This window comes from Typha angustifolia, chromosome 15 (genome assembly GCF_048772165.1).
Source record: "Typha angustifolia cultivar Huaian chromosome 15, ASM4877216v1, whole genome shotgun sequence".
Classification (NCBI taxonomy): domain Eukaryota; kingdom Viridiplantae; phylum Streptophyta; class Magnoliopsida; order Poales; family Typhaceae; genus Typha; species Typha angustifolia.
This window is the reverse complement of record NC_133253.1, coordinates 21,786,676-21,807,602: the sequence shown is the minus strand read 5'-3', so window position 1 is coordinate 21,807,602 and position 20,927 is coordinate 21,786,676. Positions and strand designations below refer to the sequence as shown.

Sequence of the window (20,927 nt, the reverse complement as noted above, 5' to 3'; positions counted from 1 at the left end):
GATGCTATGGGGAATGTAGGATAGGGAGACGTAGCCTTTTTTAATCAATGTAAGATATATTTTTTTCCCCCCCTTTCTTTTAATAGAGACAGCGGCACATGACACATCCAATATTATGAGAAAAATAGGATCAAATTAATTTCTAAACAACGAGGAGTCGCCAGGTGTCTGACGCAGCAAATTTCTGCATCCAGGTAAGCAGTGGATCCGCCGTCCAAGATCTTATTAGCTTTATTATATAGGTCTCCTTCCATAACTCGTCACCCATCTTTCTCCATCCGCGCGGCGATGGGACAGGGAAACGGAATATTGCATCGAGTCCATCGCAGATGATACCCTTCTTGATTGCCTTACCGTAAAAATTCGTTCCTTTTCGGTTTGGTTCTTCTTTGTTGGTTTCTTGAATATCTTTTCTTCTTCGGCCGATCAAGATCGAAGAGTTCTTGCAGTGAGGGGGAGGCGGCGGCAGTGAGGTTGTTATTCTCCGTTCTTGATGCTAATTTGGGTTCTATTTGTGTGTCGTCTGATTGCTATGAACTGATCCAGGTTTGTTGTTTGGAGTGAAACCAATTAGATGTCTTTTTACTTTTTCTTATCTTTTTCTTTCCCCTTAATTTAAGTGGCTGTTTATGAACCTTGGATCACTTAATGGAAGACCGGAAACGGAACAGGAAATTGAAATCTTGGGTTAAGTCCACTGCAGACGATCCCTTTCTTGATCGCGTTACCATAAAAATCCTTTCTTTTTAATTATTCTCCGTTGTTTTATTGAATATTTTGTTTTCTTTGGCCGCAGAGTGAACAGAAGGGACATGCTATTTTATATCAAGATTGAAGAGTAATTTCAGTGTGGAGGGACAGCATTGAGGTGTTTAATCTTCTTTCTTAATGCTAATTTGGGGGGGGGTTTCTGTTTGATCTCTATGAACTGGTCGAAGGTTTGATGTTCGGAGTGAAACCAATTCGATGTCTGCTCAAGTCTTTTTATCTTATCTTTTCTTTTCTTCAAATTAGGTTGCTGTTGACCACTTAGTGGAAGAAAAGTACGCTCCTTTTCTGTATCTTGCATCAATTATTAATTCTTTGACAGATGTCTTTGAGGTATGAACTGTGGTGTTAAACCCGAGTGTTATGCAATTAAACTAGGGAATGGCAGGGTTCTTGATAGTCATTGGTTACCTTTCTTTCATTTGGTGTGAATTTGATTTCTTTGGAGAGCATCATCTTCTTTTATTTTCTTTTAGGGTCTTTTTTTTTTTAAAAAAATTTTACCCGGGGGGGATATGTTCCTGATCCACCATTGTGAGATCTTGAAGATGCTCCATTCCACTAGTAGGCAGTTGTAATATGCCTAAATAGCAGAAGCTTCAGGGTTTTAACCTTCTTTTTCAGACCTTTCGGAACCTAATAGCATATGATAGTGATAGTGAAGGAGTGTTTTCTTTTGAATTCAATGAAATGTTTGAATGGTTTCACTTCTTTATTGATCAACCAACATCGTGATCCACTATTGTGAGATTTTGAAGATGCTCCATTCCACTAAAAAGCAGTTCTAATATGTTTAAATGGCAGAAACTTCAGGGTTGAACAATTCTTAACCTTCTTCTTTTTCAGACCTTTCAAAATCTAATAGCATATGATAGTGATAGTGAAGGAGCAATTTTTTTAAAAAATTCAATGATATGAATGGTTTCACTTCTTTATTGATCAACCAACATCCTGATCCACCATTGTGAGATTTTGAAGATGCTCCATTCCACTAAAAGGGAGTTGTAATATGCCTAAATAGCAGAAGCTTCAGGGTTGGACAATTCTTAATCTTCTTCTTTTTACAGACCTTTCAAAGCCTAATAGCATATGATAGTGATAGTGAAGGAGCATTTTTTTTATTCAACTAAATGTTTGAATGGTTTCACTTCTTTCTTGATCAACAAACTCCTGATCCACCACTGTGAGATTTTGAAGATGCTCCATTCCACTTAAAGGCAGTTGTAATATGCTTAAATAGCTGAAGCTTCAGGGTTGGACGATTCTTAATCTAATCCTTTTCAGACCTTTTGAGACCTAATAGCATATGATAGTGATAGTGAAGGAGCATTTTTTTTCAATTTGACCACATGTTTGAATGGTTTCACTTCTTTATTGCTCCACTGACATCTTTGGATGATGCCTAGCTTATATTTATAATGAAAATACTACTAGATTGTTGGTCAAATGCACTAATTGGTTGGCAATATTTTGTCATTATTTTGATGTTCCTTCTACTTTGGAATATGGACTAATATTTTGTTGAAATAAATTTTTAGCAAGATAATTACCCATTGGCAAATATAGTGTCATATGCTTTCACAACAACAGTAAATCAAATGAGGTGTTTCACTTTTACCATGGTCAAGTTTCAGAGTATGAAACTATGAATATTAATAGACAAAAGATGTTTTGCCCCATGGATTCTGTTCAACAGATAAAATTTCTGATGTAGGCTTAGAGTGTGTCCTTTACGCTTCTGTGATACATATTTTCCTCTTATTTGAGTCTTAGGTAGAGTGACAGTGTATACAATCATATAATGGTGTATTACACAATGGAACCATTGCTTCATGATAATTTCATTATCCTCCCAAGCTTGCTGTATATAATGAACGAAAGCGAGTGGGTAATTGGGAATTGGAAGATTTGAAGCCTTAATACTTTCTTGCTATGATTCAATTTCTTTGTTGACTGTGGCTTCTTCTTATGATATCTGCCTTGTGCTATACTGGTAATTTGCATCTACCTTGTCGAGGGAGTAAAGTTGTCATGAAAGAACCATTGCTTTTCGGAATACCTTCCTTCCATGCTCTCTTTTGTCAGGTAATTGAGACCTGTGCTTTTGGGACCACACAAAATTCAATCTATGATCTTTGCAAGTGAAGGTACATTTTTTATTGTTATACCACATATTTGCCCATTCGAACAAGACTTACATGATTTTGCTTACTGAGTTCAGCATCTGCAGTTCGGTGTTTGATAAGAGACACCAATTGTGAATCAAGTGGTAATTCACTAATGCCTACAAGTTTAGCTATTCTGAGCACTAAGAAACACGTAAAGACGCTCGTAATAATTTGATGTCATATCATCTGATATAATCTGATTCTTTTCCATTTTCTTTTATTCTTATAGCTTGACATTAAGAGGAGAAGGTTGCAAGCTCGTGCTCATGTCAAATTATCATCATTCTTATGGTGTTTAGCTTATGGAGTTAAGTGTTTCCCTGAGAGCATAGAATCTCCATGAAGTTGTTCACTTAATAATCAGCTTTAAGTACTTCGGAGATTATGTTTATATCTGATATAAATTGGGAGTTATTGCCTGGCGAGCCTGTTTGAAGGACTAACTATTTCTTTTCTCCTAAATTTGTCTTGGCATATTGAAATTTGATATCTTTTAAACCATAGCTTCCATACTGACCATATATTGCTACAGCAAGAAGAATTCGGGATTATGGCTGTTTGGCAATTTACTTAGTGAACTAATTTCATGGAAAGGAAAAACCAAGATGCATATCAAGTTATCAACAATGTAGCAGTTCTTCCTCTTCTTTTTTTTTTTTTTTTTGAATGTCCTCTAACTTGTATTGAGTACTCTTATTTCTTATTTAATTTCTTAAATTGAATCATTTATGGCCTTATCAATTGAAAATTGATATAGTTTTTCTTTTTTATTTTGACATAACAAGAACCACTTCGTCTTAACTATGGGTCCAAGGTGTTCCCATGTGTATCTTTTAGTCACAATATGTACACATCTGACCCATTTCTCATGTACCTCTGTGTGGCAGGAACACTGAACACTGAATGAAGGGAGGAAGCCTGCTTGCTTGTGTCCTTTCAAGAAAAAGTATCTCAAAAAGGAATGAAGACGAAGTGATTACTATTAAAAAGAGGATTTGGCTTGGAGAAAGTGGCCTGCAACCAGGTACAACAACCAGTTGGCATTTCTATGGATGGCAGAGGTATACAACTCAAGATCATTATATTCCAAAAAGTCTAATTTAGCAAACCCTTTTCTTAATAGTTATATTAAGCCTCTTTAAGCTCATGCTATATTATATTCTGCTTAATGTAATTATCAAGGTTTGATGGCAAAGTTTACTGGAAAGTAAGTGTATGCTAGATATGAAACGCTGGATTACTTTCTGCTTACGTTGTATCTAATCTAAGTTCAAGTTGGTGCAGGTTGGTCGAGTTTATACTTCTGGAGGCTCGTTTACTGGCATGTCTTTTTTTGTCAACAATGGAATATGTTCTAAAGATTCCAAAACCTCTGTGCAGTTTCTTTTAGCATATATTATAGTGAAAATTTGAAAACAAAAATAAGAAAGACTAATAACTAAGACTTCATACTCTCTACTTTGCTGTTTATATGTAGCATAACACAGTCATCATAATAATGCAGCTCGCTTAATTGTTCTTGCCAACTGACATTCATCAGCAAGAGATGACATTTCTTCAACTATTCCAAGATAAATCTTGAAACACTGTTGGAATAAATGAAAGTAATGTTGATTTATGCTCACTTAGGATGGTAATCTTATTATTTAGTTTGTTTCTCGCCTCCTTTGACTAATCAAGAGTCTGTTGTCAGGAATTATAAAATTGTTTTAGTTAGGTGTAAAAAGATAAAGGAAATAGAAAAGATGATGAGAAATAGAAGGTAAGCAGATGAAAACTCAAAAAATGTTTAATCATCTATTCACTATTCAGTGATGTTTTCTTATGTCGACTATTCCATTTAGCAGATTGGCATAATAATGTGTCTTGTCAACGTAATGTCTTTGTTTCTTGTGACAGGAACACGAGGGAATCTTTCGGAGGAGTTCTGACAAAATGATTATCAGTGGACTCATACTATCAGAATGCTATGTGAGAATACTGAAAATATTAGTGTTAGGATTTTCACAGAAGAATGAATATATTACAATTTTGACACAAGCTCAAAACACAACTGATAGGGAAAAAAACAATGGAGATAGTGAGAGAAAGTAATAGAAAAAAGTTACACAAAATTCGATTATCTTTAACTCTAAATCCTCTTATAATCCTTTTTATCAGCCATCCAAGAAATGTCTAAGGTCAGAAACCCTAGATGAACTTTAGTATAATCCATAACTCTGAGTGAAAACTTTTAAAAGGATCATCCTGAAGAGAGGATTGCAACTTGCACTAATCAACATAAGTTGAATCTTTTGCCATGCCCAATTGAGTCTTAACCTTAGCCTCATCTTTTCTTTTAGTTAAAAGACAATTGAACCCATAACCAGCCAAGTCATCCTGAATCATAAACTATTAAACAGATTAGAACTTTAATACACAGCCTAATGCTTGAGAAGCCTCAGCACATGGTAGAGTAGCAGTTAGCACATGCAACTCAGCACACTACCCCCAGAAAAGGCCCTAAGGAATTGTTATCAAATTGCAAGCCAAATATTCTTTTGTTAGGATGGAAGGTGACTTCAGGTGAGGGGAGCACATGACTTTTGGAGCCAATAAAATCACAAGCCCATCATTTTTGTGGGAGCCACCGCATAGCAGCAGTCAGTGTTTTGTTTTGAAGAAGTTAATGAGGAAGGAGGAATCTGTAACCTTAAGTTTGGTAAGGAGTTTCAGTCAAAAGATTAGAATGCAATATATCAGCTTCATGAGACAGCAAATAGTGTATAAATAGTGTCTTCCTTTGTTTTGTATAAACTTATTCTTGTGACAAACCAATTGCAGCCAAGCATAATCTTGGCAACATTAGAGAAGACTGCATGAATAGGAGGCAAGTTCAAATTATGTACCAGCTAGCCTCACAGATATGATAGTGAAATAATCTCTTTTATATTATGTACCAAGTTTTTCTTGGTCATGTGTAGTAACACCTCAACTTCTTTGAATTATTCATAGAAGTCAGAACTGAAACTTACAGAATATTCTTCGAGGGTCTGATGTTATGGCTCGCCAGTGCCTTGTTTTTTTTGTCAGACTAATTAGTCGATACTTCCAAGGTATGTATGTGAATACAAAGATGTATTATTTTACTCTCAAAATTTTGAAGAAGGTACAGAAAGAGATTTGATACAAAATCCTGATGAGAATTTGTCACCTTCTATAAACTCCATTCTTACATTATCCCTACTGAATCAGCAAGTTTCAAGGTTCACTGATCTTGTAGAACAAGAACTCCAAAACTCGAAGGTATATTTGAACTCGCTCCATTCTTCCCCTTACATCACGCAAAATAGTGGTGCAATCTAAAGACTCATTCCTGAGTGAGAGTGTGATCATATAGTCAAATAGAGATAGATATATGGAGAAGAATAATAAACCCCTGCAGACTTCAAAAGGAGAGAGGAGAACTTATCTCAGTTCCTCACTCAGAACTCAAAAGACTTCAAAAGACTACGCCTCTAAATGTGAAGCCACCCATTTATTACTTATTGGCCTACTTGGATGCCACTATTGACTAGTACAATAAAAGGAATAAATACAATACGAACAGTTGAAAGTTTCACATTACGCTTGCCATAATTGGGATATGATGTTCAATTTAAGCATTTGAAGATTGTAAAAGGTAAACTGGTACTGTTTTAATGGCAGTGCTGAGAATATCTGGCTGTACTTTGCTGGCAACGTAGGATGCTGCGTCCTAATTAATGGCATAACAATACATTCGAAGCCACATATATATATATGAAACCGACCAACATCCTCTCGCACCTCTCCTTTCCAGTGTAGAAGCTGGTTTCATCTCTCTCTCTTTCTCTCTTTCTTTCATGGAGTTTGCCTTAACCGGTATCTCTCTTGGCCCTTCCTTTGCTTACTTGAGAAAAGAGATGGTATAATCTTTGTTTATCTTCTTTCACTGAGTCCAAGACTGATGAGCACTGATGTTTGAGTAATAATCAGGTTCATCTCTCTCTCTCTCTCTCTCTCTCTCTCTCTCTCTCTCTCTCTCTCTCTCTCATTCATAAATTCTTCAGCAGATCCCTTTTGTGGGTCTATAACTCTACTACATATAGTTTGATCTCTTGAGGTACTTTATCTTCACCATTGTTGCCTTTGTCTAAAAATAGATTATTGATCTCGTCCCTGCTTCTATATCACGGTGGGTGAGAAAGATACATTAAGATGGTCCCAACATCAGTAGTAGTGACAATGGAGAATCCTAACAACTTCTCTGTGGTAGAAATCGATGGCCTCTCTCCTTTGAAAGTTTCAGACAAAGAAAGAAGTAAGAACACTAAACAGTTGAAATGGATTCTCCTACTGAAAGCACAGAAGGCTATCACCTTCCTTTCCTGGTCACTACTAGCATCTGGTAAGTTGCTTGCAGCGGCAAAGAGGCGTGCGTCCTTCAAGAGCGTAGAAGAGCCACAGAGGAGTGGCAAATTGTTGAGATTCCTGAGATCTTTCCTCATTGTTTCTTTCCTGACATTGCTGCTGGAAATTTATGCTCATTTGAACGAGTGGAACTTGCATATGATTCAGCCTTCAGAAGTCAGCAATTTGGCATATAGGGTGTATTTGAGCTGGCTTTCTTTCAGGACAGATTACATTGCTCCATTGATCACCTATCTTTCAAGGTTCTGCATCATTCTATTCCTCATTCAGTCGCTCGATCGGTTTGTCCAATGTTTTGGGTGCTTCTGGATAAAGTACAAGAAGTTGAAGCCAACATTACCAGACTGTGACTCAAGTGCAAAGGATTCTTCTTACTACCCCATGGTCCTAGTTCAAATACCAATGTGCAATGAGAGAGAGGTAAAGAAATTGTGACAAGCCTAGCTTTTATATCGAATTCTCTCAAATTCATTTGCTTATTCTTGTATCTTTGGATGGATAAATGGTGAATTAGCCATTTGTTGTCTTGTCTACAATAAATAGTATCATGATTTGATTGCACTTTTGTTTATCCTTTCCATATTATTCTCCAACTCCCCAATGAAGTTTCCAATGAGTTCCTGGTACATAACAAGACACACTAGTTCTGTAGTGCTATTTTCTGAAAAGTTATGAACTTTCTATGATTGAAGTATATTAATATCTGAGAATGTCTACTAATGATGATAAACCTTAACTTTGTCAATTTTCTCAAACAAATTGATGATGACAGTCTGTCAAGTTTGTCTCGACGGAGTTAGCTCGTGCGTAATTATCCTTGCCATGCTGATCTACTTTCATGCTAATTGTCTGATTCTTTAATAGGTTGCTTCTTTCTGTTCAGTAGCTCTTAATCGGTACATTGGATTTTTTTTCCAGGTTTATGAACAATCTATATCTGCTGCTTGCAACTTGGATTGGCCGAAAGACCGGTTCTTAATTCAGGTCTTGGATGATTCTGATGTGAAAAGTGTTCAGCTTCTGATAAAAAATGAAGTCTCCAGATGGAGGCAGAAGGGAGTGAACATAACATACCGGCATAGATACTTCAGAACAGGATATAAGGCTGGAAATCTCAGCTCTGCTATGGCCTGTGACTACGTCAAGGACTACGAGTTTGTCGCCATTTTTGATGCAGATTTCCAGCCAAAACCAGACTTCCTTAATCAAACAGTACCCCACTTTAAGGTACTATCTTTTTTAGTTGTTGTTGATCTAAATTAAGTGTTGAATTCTAATAGTTATCGACCATTTGGATCGCTGCAGGGCAATCCTGATCTTGCTCTTGTACAAGCAAGATGGTCATTTGTGAACAAAGACGAGAACTTGCTCACAAGGCTTCAGAACATTAATCTCTGCTTCCACTTTGAGGTGGAGCAGCAGGTGAATGGTGTCTTCCTCAACTTCTTTGGGTTCAATGGAACAGCTGGGGTCTGGAGAATTAAGGCTCTAGAGGACTCAGGGGGCTGGCTCGAGAGGACAACCGTCGAGGACATGGACATAGCCGTCCGCGCACATCTGAACGGCTGGAAATTCATCTTCCTCAATGATGTCAAGGTGATCTCAAAGCATTGCCTATTGATTTAAAGCACAATTACAGTGACATATATATATACACTCCCATCTTCTCAGGTACTCTGCGAACTACCGGAATCCTACGCGACCTACAAGAAGCAGCAGCACCGGTGGCACTCCGGCCCAATGCAGCTCTTCCGCCTATGTTTTACCAGCATTATAACATCTAAGGTTTGGTCTCAGTTGAACCCTCTTCTCATAATTTTTTTTTTTCATTCAGAACCTAATCAAACACCTCTCTACACTTGCATAGCAGATACCAGTATGGAAGAAATTTAACTTGATATTCCTTTTTTTCCTTCTGAGGAAGCTGATACTACCCTTCTACTCATTCACATTGTTCTGCATCATCCTTCCACTGACCATGTTCATCCCAGAGGCCGAGCTGCCCATATGGGTCATCTGCTACATACCAGTCTTTATGTCTCTACTGAACATCCTTCCCTCCCCCAAGTCCTTCCCTTTCATAATCCCATATCTCTTGTTTGAGAACACAATGTCCGTGACCAAGTTTAATGCAATGGTGTCTGGGCTTTTCCAACTGGGTAGTTCCTATGAATGGGTTGTGACTAAGAAGACAGGGAGGTCATCAGACTATGATCTACTTGGGATAGAGACAAAGGCACTTGAGCAGCAATCCAACCTTCGGAAGAGTACCTCAGAGTCCGAGCTTGAGCTAGGAAATGAGTTGGTAGAGATAGAAGGAGTTAGTGTGACAAAGAAGCACAATCGGTTGTATAGGAAGGAGCTTGCTCTTGCATGCCTTCTCCTCACCGCGGCGGCGAGGAGTTTGTTGTCAGCGCAGGGGGTTCATTTCTACTACTTGTTGTTCCAGGGGCTGGCTTTTCTTGTTGTAGGATTAGATCTCATTGGAGAGCAACAAACTGAGATAGAGAAGTAAACAGAGAGAGCGAGCTCTGTTTGCGGTAACGGAGGAGGGAAGTGGTGGCCTTTCAAATGGGGGTATATATATAGTGTTCCTTCCGATAGATTTCTAACTTTACTGAGCACATACTTTCTTTCACCACCAGTATTGAGGACCACCAGCTTAAATGAATCAATAAATTTGAGGTATCTCTTTGTCTGAATCTATAATTCCTTTTTTCTTTTATCTTCTGCTCTCCAAGGAGAAAGAGCAGAGAAAGAAATAAATATTTCAGTGTTAGGCCTTATGGGCCTATTAGATTGAGCAAGAACTTGAACACCAAATGTGACATATTTCAAATATGTTTAGACATTATGGGCCCAAAGAGAGATTTCAAACTTATAATAAGACTATTGAAAATAGAGACTAATAACCTTATATACTTTAAAACGCCACACATTTATTGAGAGGTTGGTGATGTAACACATTGGTCATCACACTTGGATATTATTCATGTATTAGCCTTCTTGTGGTCGTCATGGTTCCCAATTGGATTAAACAAGCTCAATTTAACTGATATAGATGGATGCTTGTAGTCTTGTAAGATATCAAAATTCGACCACTTTTTTGCAGCCAATCTCAGGCAGCCATGCACTCCAAACCTTACTTTGGAAAACTCCAGCAGATAGAAATCTTCTTCTGTGCCAGATAGAAATCCAAATGGCAACCAAAGATTGTCTACTTCCTCAGATCAAAAGATGAAGCTTTGAATTAGACCCACCCCTTTTTGAATGGTAGGTTATATATCACAATCAATCCTTCATCTGAATCCAGTCTCCTCTGAGGCCTCTTCCAATTCTGTCCACAGAAGTTTACAATTAGGTCCTACTCCTTTAATATGCTCAAATAATACAAAGACTTACTGTACTTTTAGATATAAGGGACCAGAGGGATAATACCTGGTTCTTTTTCTCTTTTCTTTTCTCTCTTTTTATGAATCATTACACTTTTCTCCTACAGAATTTCTTATAACTGGGCCAAATGGTCAGAGATAAAATGTAATTTCTCCTGGACTTTAATCTATGAAGACAACTTACTACCTCAATGCCAACTCAAATAGTACTTTTCGTACACTTTATATAAATATCAGTTTCCCAGAATTAGAGACTCGATGCACCTAAGAAATTGGCTTTTTACTAGAGGCTTTGACGAAAGGTCCAAAAGGAAAAGTATTCAAGAGGTACGAAGAAAAGTAGCAGCGTTTACGAGAGGGGTTTTGAATCAGAGCACCCCAACGCTTTAGATTAAGCAGCAGCAGCCAGCAACGAGTTCTGTTTTCTTTTTGGTTCCCAGAAGTGGGCTCAGCCTCAGGATCACGAGACCAATCGGTGTTCAGCCATCTGACCCAAATACCGAGATGGTCTTCCCTTTTTTCAAAGCAAATTGAAGCTTTAAAGGACGTGCGCATGGCCTTTTTAACAATACTTATATCCAGGATTATTATATTACTTCGTCTTAACACGTAAATTTTTGAGATAATACTGTCAAAATATATTTAATACGTTACAAATATCTTGACTTAATTTTATCTTGGCAAGTCACGATAACATATAGAATTATATAGAGAATAAATCTTATGATGTTGAGGGGGCAGAAGAGGGTTTCCAGATAATTCCCCCGGATAAGCTTGGCAATCCATGGATAACAACACTGTGAGTTAACACGTGGGGTCTACACGAAGTTGCCGTGGAAAGGCGCGAAGACTATATCGTTCACTATTTTGTTCTCTTCCGCCGACTTCTATTCCACATCTTTTACCTCAGTTCATTTGCTCTTATCACTACTGATAACCTCGTATTATCCTCCTTAATTTCGATAAAATACATCCCCCCTCCAAAAGGAATATTTCTTCTATTATATATATTTTTTTCATTCTTTATTAAAATATTCTTATCTTAACTCTTTTTAATAGTTTAGAATATCTATGTGTTATATAAAAAAAAATAATAGTATGTAAATATTAATGAGTTTAAAAGTAAATGATAATTGGCAGAATAAAAAGGCCCCTCTCATTATTGAGTTATTACTCCGTATTCAAGTTGAAGATTCCACTTGAGACTAGTTGATAGCAACAACAATAATGATGATAGTGATAATAATAAGATAATTATGTCTGAATCTTGATGTTTATAATTATAGACACTCTAATCTACGTACAGAAATTGATCATCCGAAATAATATCTTCCATGAAACCGACAAAAGAAAAGGTCACCAAGTCATTGCAAATTTACTTCCTTTTATATTATAAATCTTTTACCATTATTATGCTCTGTCGTAGATGATTGAGGATTGCGTATTTTTTCTCTGTAAATAATTTCTATACTACGCGGCTTAGCTTCTTTAGAATAGGGAGACTCCAACTTATTAGTGGACCAGCATGATTAACTTGTCTTTGTTCTCAAATTAATACGTGGTTATAGTAACAGGAGAGAGCCAAAATACTTTAGACTGTAAGCACGGCAGCTGCATTGGAGTGTGGAAAGCCGCTGCATTCTGCCGCCTGGTAAGAGAGAAAGAGAGAGAAAGGGATAGTAGGAAAGGTTGGGTTGAAGATATCGATCTTTATTCTACTTCTCTTTCAACTCCTTTTCCTGTAGGAAAGAGTCCTTTTACTTAATGCTGAAGACAAGTATAGCAAGGAGCAAAGAATAAGGAAAGGTTTCCTGAAAGCAGAGGAGCAGGATTGTAAAATTTGGGTATTTTTGGGAGGTTTTCTGAGGTGGGTTTTGGTCATTTGGGTGGTGAAAGTTTGGGTTTTGACCCACTTATTGCTCAGAATCAGGGATTTTCTTGGTTGGTTTTTTATTTCAAGCTTGTTTTCGAAGTCGTTGTTGTGAAATTTTGGGGTTCTTGTGGGCTTTCTCTAGCTTTCTTTTAGTGGGTTTGTGAGGAGAAAGGAAGAAGAAGAGAGGAAAAGAGATGGCTGGAGGTGGAGGTGGAGGCGGAGGCGGAGGCGGAGGAGCAGCGCCGGCTCCGAAGGCGGACGAGTTACAACCCCATCCAGTGAAGGATCAGTTGCCCAATGTTTCGTATTGTATCACCAGTCCTCCTCCTTGGCGTGAGTAATTATGTTTCATGGCTTTGACTAGTTATATCTTGGTGCTCGTAGTCCTTAAGGTTAATGTTTTTTTATTTTCAATCTGTTCTTAGGAAGTAGTTGATATATTTTGGGGCATACTTATTCTTCCTCTTCACCACTTTGAGATTCTGTAGTTTATAGTAAATAGTTTCTAAAGATTCTATGTTCTTAGAAAATTGGAACGCATATTAGTTAGTTGTGATAGTTTATTGGCAAAGATTCAACTATTGAATGCTGAAATTTAAGTTTGCAGACTCTCTCTATTAATTACTTGTGCCCTTTTTTTGTCACTTTTTTTTTTTGTTGTAATTTTATTAGTTTCGGACTATTAAGTGCCAATTTTTGTTTATATACTATTGAGGAATATACCGGCTGCTTTGTCTATTGGTCTAGTATTAGACTGCTATTGTGATCTTAATATCTTATTACCTTCTTTCCTTTTGCATTTTGGTGTTTCTGATGTAGCTGAGGCCTTTCTTCTTGGTTTCCAACACTTTCTTGTCATGCTGGGCACGACTGTTATCATCCCAACTGCACTTGTTCCTCAGATGGGTGGAGGAAATGTGAGACTTGCTTCTTCCTCTTTCTTTTCATATCAATGGATAAAGTTTCACTCATCTTTGGGAGCCAGTGTGATATTTTATTCGCATTTATGTTTGATGATTTTTAACTTTCATTCTATTAGGAGGAAAAAGCCAGGGTTATCCAAACATTGCTTTTTGTAGCTGGTATAAACACCCTACTCCAGACAGTTCTTGGAACTCGCTTACCGGCTGTGATTGGAGGTTCATATACCTTTGTCGTGCCTACCATTTCTATCATCTTGGCTAGTCGTTACAGTGATGAACCTGATCCTCATGAGGTTGCTGGAAGACATTATTTATGTGCTTTCATGTTTAATCCAACTCAATTTCATTGAAAAATTGACAAATTTACTTGCTGTTTGAAGAAATTCTTACGCATCATGCGAGGAACCCAAGGTGCTCTGCTTGTTGCTTCAATTGTTCCGATTATAATTGGGTTCAGTGGCGTTTGGCGTAATGTTACTAGGTTGGTATGAACAGGCTTTTGTATGGTAACCATGTTAGTGCCCCTATATGCTGAACTTGCTCTTTTATAACCATTCAGACATTTAAGTCCATTATCAGCAGTTCCTCTAGTTGCACTAGCTGGATTTGGGCTTTACGAGCTTGGTTTTCCAGGGGTAAGCTTGCTTTTGGTTCTTTATATATTTGGAAAGAAAATAACTTCTGGAAATACTTCTGATGCTCTGTTACGCTTTTCTGTTGCTTATGTTTTTATACTACTTCTGATACTAATTATGCCACAATTGTCAGGTTGCTAAGTGCATTGAGATTGGGCTTCCGCAGATAATTTTGTTATTAATATTCTCACAGGTAGGTTATCATGAGCAATAGATATTCACCAAACTACAATCCTGCTCACTGGAAGTTGCTAACTTGGTCATCAGTCCATTTTCTACAGTATGTACCTCATATTATACATGCTAAGAAGCATGTCTTCGATCGGTTTGCTGTCATATTCTCAGTTGCAATTGTGTGGCTTTATGCATACTTGCTAACCGTGGGTGGAGCATATCGGCATGCACAATCAAAGACACAGTTTCATTGTCGAACTGACCGCTCTGGGCTTATTGGTGGAGCTCCCTGGTATGGATTGGTTATTTCCCTCCCGAGATAGTATTTGATTATGACTAATTTAATGACAACCTTTTGATAACGATAATTATAGGATTAGAGTTCCATATCCCTTTCAATGGGGAGCGCCTACATTTAATGCTGGTGACATTTTTGCAATGATGGCTGCTTCGTTTATTGCCCTTGTAGAGGTTTGTTTGCGCTCTTTCCTAAAATAAGATTCTTTTCTAGGATTCAAGCTTTGTCTCATAGTTTTCAATAGCTTCAATCATCTGGCGTAATAGTTTACACTTTGCTGACTGGTTTTGACTCCTATATATTTGTATTGTTGTAGTCAACTGGTACATTCATTGCTGTTTCAAGATATGCAAGTGCTACAATGTTGCCTGCTTCTATTCTCAGTCGTGGTGTAGGTTGGCAGGTAAAAAGTGCAATCTTCTACACTCTTGAAACCGTCATCAAGTAACCAACTACATGCTTTAAATGACTGAGTCATGACAACTTGGTTTTTATTCCAGGGAATTGGTATATTGTTGGATGGATTGTTCGGAACTTTAAATGGTTCTTCAGTATCAGTGTAAGAATCAGATGAACACCTATTAAAGATATAAGGTTCCTTATGTTTAAAAGCTGCTTTCTTTTCTGCAGAGAGAATGCTGGGTTGCTAGCCTTGACACGTGTTGGCAGTCGAAGAGTCGTGCAAATATCTGCTGGTTTTATGATCTTCTTTTCTATTCTCGGTAAATTAAGTATTCTTTTGCTTCTAGGAATATGCAGACTACTGATCTAAATGATCTACTGCGACACTTTACTGAATTTATTTGGGCAGCTTGATGGGACTGGTTCTTCTTGGTGATGAACAGTTGCCATTGTTATTGTGCTGCACAGTTGTCATTGTTAGGTGGCCAAGTTTACGAATCATCTCGTCATATTTACATATAATCCTAATCATTATCCTTTTTTCCTTTGTTAAGTCATAATTCTTTTTCGTATTTAGGATAAAGCCTGACAGAAGCCCTCTTAAATAACAAAAGTCACTGCAATAAAGGAACCAAATAATTGCATTGCTCAGGAATCATCATTTTCCCAGGATAATTATTGTCACTCGTTATAAATTATCTAGTGAAAGCTATTAATTAATTTTACAGAAGATGTCAGTTCATCTCGTCATATTTGCGTCCTATGTAGTTGTTGCTCATAAGTGCTTGGCTTGTGCATCTTGAGGTCAAAAATATTCATGTCATACAACTTGGTCTGTAATCACAAGAATAATACACGTATTAAATGTCAATGCATTGTTAACAAACATATAGCTTCAGTATTTACATGCTGCAACCTTCCATGTTTGTAGACTGGTTAATTTCTTTTTCTCTTCTCAATCCAGGAAAGTTTGGAGCAGTTTTTGCATCAATTCCTGCACCAATTTTTGCAGCACTATATTGCCTTTTCTTTGCATATGTTGGTAAGCTACCACATTCGAAACGACTATCATCACTCTACTTGGGAGCAGGTTTTTACTATATTACCTCGAAGATGTAGTTAAATTGGCATGCATGAACAACAGGTGCTGCAGGTCTGAGTTTCCTTCAGTTCTGCAACCTTAATAGCTTCAGGACTAAGTTCATCTTAGGGTTCTCCGTCTTCATGGGCTTATCAATTCCGCAGTACTTCAACGAGTATACGGCCGTTGCCGGTTATGGTCCTGTTCACACTGGTGCAAGATGGGTATGTGAAAACCACGATAGATTTCATTTCTGAATTCGTTAAGACAACTTAACTGACGGCTGATTACTTTTTGCAGTTTAATGATATTATCAATGTAATATTCTCATCAAAGCCATTTGTCGCGGGCTTTGTGGCATATTTCTTGGACAACACCCTTCATGTGCATGACAGTGCTGTTAGAAAAGACAGAGGTTACCACTGGTGGGACAAATTCAGGTCTCTCAAGAAAGATCCCAGAAGTGAGGAATTCTACTCTTTGCCCTTCAACCTCCACAGGTTCATCCCCTCTTATTGATCTTGCAACCAGGCCTAACACTGAAAGTTTATCTACCCTTCCTATCTATGATCTTCTGGTAATATAGCATAGTGTTGATTTCATTTCTTTTAATTCTCCGTATAACGAAATCCTAATGAATTTGTTTGTTAAGATTTGCTTTCCCGTATGTTCCTTTTGTACATGTTATAAGCCATAAGAATTTAACGTGAAATTTTGATATTACTATTGTGCAAACTTTTAGCATTCCATGCAGGAGTGAAATTATGCAACCCATTGTTGAAAATATTCCCAATATTATGTTGAGCAAAACTCTGAAAACATTGTGGGCTTGATTGGGCTCCCAACTTAGAACTCTACAGTCAATTGCATTAGCCATTAGAAGGGAAGCCTGATCTCATCTCAAACCCCAACCCCTCTCTCTCTCTCAATTACTATTTAGAAGCAAGGATAATTTTGAGGATTGGACTACAAATTTTTTTTTTAATATTAAACTTTGCACACCTCAGTATTCAGAAAAGTCAATATTATGATTCGGACCAAGATCTTGGGCATTAATCAACAGATTGTAATAAATGCTCCATTCGAATCAATTACTTGTAAGTAGATTTATAAATCATTCTCTCACATACAAGCGCACAGCTCGCAAGTACGAATTCTGACACTCCTGTACTGCGGAGCTTGTGCCAAACTGCTGCAATTATTTAGCTCAAACCATTCGTCTTTCTCCTCACTACTCAAAGATATGTGTACAGTTTTGGGAGAAAAAGACTAGCAAAATTTATCTAGTCCAAGAAGACCAAGTGTCTCTATATATTAGAGAGAGAGAGTGGGGTTGGGTTTGCCTGTTGCTAGGCATACAAAAAGGGGAGAAATGGGACCATGGCACAAGGGTGAGATCCAGACATTACGGACACTTGCAATGCATTATAGCAGAGAAAGAGCAGATCAAGTTGGTGAGTGTCATCAACTTTCACATAGCTCGCCAACTGAGACTGGGAGCACACCAACTCCAACTTTAATATTACTTCCTTGCTGCAATTCTTCTCAGGTTTTGCATTTCTTTTTCTTCTCACACTCTGTCCATTTGTCGGATATTTTAGCTCTCATCTCTTACACCAGAGCGAAAGTTGCATCCATAATCCTCCTCTAAGCAGACAATCACACTTTGATGGGGAATCCCATGTCCTCTAATGAGACAATACAAATTACAAACCCAAGATTCATGTGTGTTTGCACTTTTGGATCCACATGTACTGTTTGAGCTCATTAGGTTTTATTCTCGTTTATATGTTGAATAAGACTAACTCTGGGATAAGCATACTAATTTTTAATATCAGAAGAAGAGAGGTAATACCGGTATATTTAATGAAATATTAGTATAATGAGCAATTATTATATTTAACGCTTTTTGATATAAAGTTAAATACTAAAGTAACGAAGAATAATAAATTTGTGTTGAAAATTGGTAAAATTTTAAGCTAAATAATAAAAATATCTTTGATTGGATCTAAAGTAGTAGTAAACAGGTGTCTTCTAATTATGAGCAAAATAATACTTTCTGCTTAATATTAAAATAATTTTTTAAAATCATATGAAATAAGAAAAAAAAAATTGAATTTATACACTGAAAAAAGGCTATTTATATTTCACAAGTGAACGGATGCTATGAGTTTAACTTCTACGATAAAGAGATCCAGTATATAGTAATCGGCTGTTAGATTCGGTCATCAGCATCGCACCATTAATGACTAGAAGTGATCTCCAAGACCACCAAACCATGAAATCCTTTTGCAATATTAATCACCCACATGAACCTACAAATAGTAATTTGATACTAGAGTTAGGCATCTAGGCAATATTGATCCTACCCTTGGCTTCTTGATTAGCCTTGAACTTTGAATAAAAACTGCATGCAAATTAGACTATGTGACCCCATGACGGCCAACAACTGCACATGGCCTCATAAATTGCATTAAATTGGTATGTGGAATAAATCGACGAATATAGACTCTTGAACAGGGGACTCCTTTGGAGGAAGAGAAATTAATTAAAGACTTCATGAGCACAACAAGAGAGAGAGGATTTATTTTTCAAACCTAAATAACTCTAAATGAAATACTAAATTAATCACTTCATAATCTCTAAGTAGGGGTCCACCTTGGTAAACATATTTTACCTAGCCCATCTTGGTAAATATATATATATATATATATATATATATATATATATATATATATATATATGTACATATATATTGTTAAGATGTGGGGCCTCATAGAATATCCAACAACCATTCGTACAGTGTACAATCGCCGTCCGATCAAAAAAAAGAAAAGAAAAAATTAGGTGTGGTAGTTGATCTTAGCTATCTTGTCTTAAAAATAATTAGATAGGATTAATCTAATGGCTAGTTTTAAGGAAAGTTGCAGGTGGTTGTCTTAGTTAAATAGAGACTTGCTAAGCCCAACTTGTTCAAGTTTTGTTTCTGTGACATTGTATTAGAATAATGAGATAATGAGTCATTTAAGCAAGTGCAGATTCCCATGATTAATTTAATCATTTCATAATCTCAAGTGGTAACACTAAGCAACAAATACTCTTGTTGTGTTATGTGTAGGCAATTGGGCTACAATTAAACTATTAATTGAGTTATTATTAGGAACGATTACAACAAGTAGGTGAAACCTAATATAATTGAGTAAAAATATATAAAAAAGAAAGGAGAAGAGAAAATCTAAAAGGGATAATTATGTATAGGGGGGGGGGGGGACAAGGTTATAGGAGAAAAGGAGAGGCTTTGCCTCCTCATGTCATCCATCCATTCATTTCATCCGTTGAAGGTGGTAAAAAGCAAATATGTCATCTCCCCATCACTTGGGGCCCAGGGAGAGGCCCAATAGAAGAATCTCACGCCCTGGGTCCCGACCGGGTTCCCCACTCTTTGCCTCATATCCGTGCCACGTCAACCACGCCCACAGTGAGTCCGTTACCACCCATTATCCACTGACATCACGCCACGTGGAAGTGGTCCAACTACTCTGGGAAAAAAAGAGCGTATTCCTCGCAGGGAATGGTTGGTTGTTGAGTTGCCCCCCCCTCCCCCCCTCCCCTCCCCTTCTTATATAATAAACATCACTGCGATGTCACTCCTATAGCCAAGTCTTCAACAGCCCGAGCAGCCATCATAAGTTCATATCCATTAAAGTTGCATAGAGGAAGAGAGGGATGGGGAATTGCCAGGCGGCGGAGGCGGCGGCGGTGGTGATCCAACACCCGGGAGGGAAGGTGGAGAGGCTTTACTGGCCGACGAGCGCCGCAGATGTGATGACGAGCAACCCGGGACACTACGTGGCACTCGTCACGCTCTGCTATTCCGAGGAGCAACCGGACGGCGGCGGCCGGGTGCGGCTGACCAGGGTGAAGCTGCTCAAGGCCAAGGACACGCTGTTGCTTGGACAAGTGTATAGGCTCATAACATCACAAGGTTCTAAATTCTTCTGCAAAACATAAAGTTGTTGGCATTTGATGTGTCCATTCCTACTGTTCCTGGAAGTGAATCTTTTTCTGTATTTCTTCTGTGACGCAGAGGTGACAAAGGCTTTGAGGGCAAGGCAGTATGAGAAGATGAAGAAAACTGAGTCAGAATTCATCGAAAGGCAACAGCAGCAGAGGGGGAGGCCGCATGATGATCAGGTCAAGCAAGTTGGTAGAGCAAGACAACATGATCTGTTGAACAATGATCAGGTAGAAAATCCTTTAGTAATCTTTGTTAATATTTCCTGAAAAAGTCATCAGCTGCTTGAACTCAGAAATGTAATCAATCCAGTATACTGCCCTCAGGTTCTGTTCTCAGTATTCTTTTCTGTGTTCAGGGAATGATTCAGGCATCGAAACAGGAGAGAGATCGGCACAGAAGCAGTGGCACGCAGTCGGCAGGGAGAGTTCGGCAATGGCGTCCTTCATTGCAGAGCATCTCTGAACAGGGAAGCTGAATAGGTTCTAACTTCTTCCACCACTGTTCCAAAAGAAAAGATGGTAGCTGACGCACTCTGATACAAAGTCACAGGATGGTTCATGGAGTTAGTATGCTGGCGCTGGAATGACCTTCACGAACAATGCAAAATGAAAGTGATATTTGTAAGGAAAGCCTGTAAAGTGAAGAGAGAGAGCTATAATATTCCATATTGTACTCACCTGGATATCAGAAAGGATGTCAGATTTTGCCTCTCTATGATCTGGAAAAAAAAGGATAAAGCTAACCTGTGTGGTGTACATCCACTT

General features: G+C 37.9%; 3 protein-coding genes and 1 long non-coding RNA gene across 10 annotated transcripts; all 4 read left to right on the top strand.

Moving 5' to 3' along the window:
• Nucleotides 1–272: 272 nt before the first annotated feature.
• On the top strand, nucleotides 273–5,870 carry LOC140777925 (uncharacterized). 6 transcript variants are annotated; one of them, XR_012107125.1, is made up of 3 exons: nucleotides 273–2,915; nucleotides 2,999–3,037; nucleotides 3,166–5,870. It is a non-coding gene; the product is annotated as an uncharacterized lncRNA (long non-coding RNA). The 6 variants fall into 6 exon arrangements; XR_012107121.1 differs by having other exon boundaries at nucleotides 2,990–3,037; XR_012107123.1 differs by having other exon boundaries at nucleotides 273–3,037; nucleotides 3,166–3,243; nucleotides 3,824–5,870.
• An 869-nt stretch (nucleotides 5,871–6,739) lies between these two features.
• On the top strand, nucleotides 6,740–10,092 carry LOC140779033 (xyloglucan glycosyltransferase 4-like). The gene is made up of 6 exons (XM_073123974.1): nucleotides 6,740–6,932; nucleotides 7,100–7,787; nucleotides 8,286–8,594; nucleotides 8,673–8,963; nucleotides 9,039–9,152; nucleotides 9,238–10,092. Exons 2-6 carry the CDS (start codon nucleotides 7,155–7,157, stop codon nucleotides 9,880–9,882), a joined length of 1,992 nt encoding a protein of 663 aa, XP_072980075.1. The 5' UTR covers nucleotides 6,740–6,932; nucleotides 7,100–7,154; the 3' UTR covers nucleotides 9,883–10,092.
• Nucleotides 10,093–12,362: 2,270 nt separating this feature from the next.
• Nucleotides 12,363–16,868, top strand: LOC140777657 (nucleobase-ascorbate transporter 6). 2 transcript variants are annotated; one of them, XM_073121923.1, is made up of 15 exons: nucleotides 12,396–12,410; nucleotides 12,505–12,965; nucleotides 13,452–13,549; nucleotides 13,672–13,848; nucleotides 13,936–14,036; nucleotides 14,115–14,190; nucleotides 14,324–14,383; nucleotides 14,472–14,656; nucleotides 14,739–14,835; nucleotides 14,979–15,065; nucleotides 15,163–15,221; nucleotides 15,293–15,384; nucleotides 16,029–16,106; nucleotides 16,209–16,369; nucleotides 16,446–16,868. In XM_073121923.1, exons 2-15 carry the CDS (start codon nucleotides 12,827–12,829, stop codon nucleotides 16,662–16,664), a joined length of 1,629 nt encoding a protein of 542 aa, XP_072978024.1. In that variant the 5' UTR covers nucleotides 12,396–12,410; nucleotides 12,505–12,826; the 3' UTR covers nucleotides 16,665–16,868. The 2 variants fall into 2 exon arrangements, with proteins under 2 accessions (XP_072978023.1, XP_072978024.1); XM_073121922.1 differs by having other exon boundaries at nucleotides 12,363–12,965.
• A 2,488-nt stretch (nucleotides 16,869–19,356) lies between these two features.
• LOC140777114 (uncharacterized) lies at nucleotides 19,357–20,908 on the top strand. The gene is made up of 3 exons (XM_073121022.1): nucleotides 19,357–20,130; nucleotides 20,233–20,390; nucleotides 20,519–20,908. Exons 1-3 carry the CDS (start codon nucleotides 19,872–19,874, stop codon nucleotides 20,636–20,638), a joined length of 537 nt encoding a protein of 178 aa, XP_072977123.1. The 5' UTR covers nucleotides 19,357–19,871; the 3' UTR covers nucleotides 20,639–20,908.
• The last annotated feature ends 19 nt before the right edge of the window (nucleotides 20,909–20,927 follow it).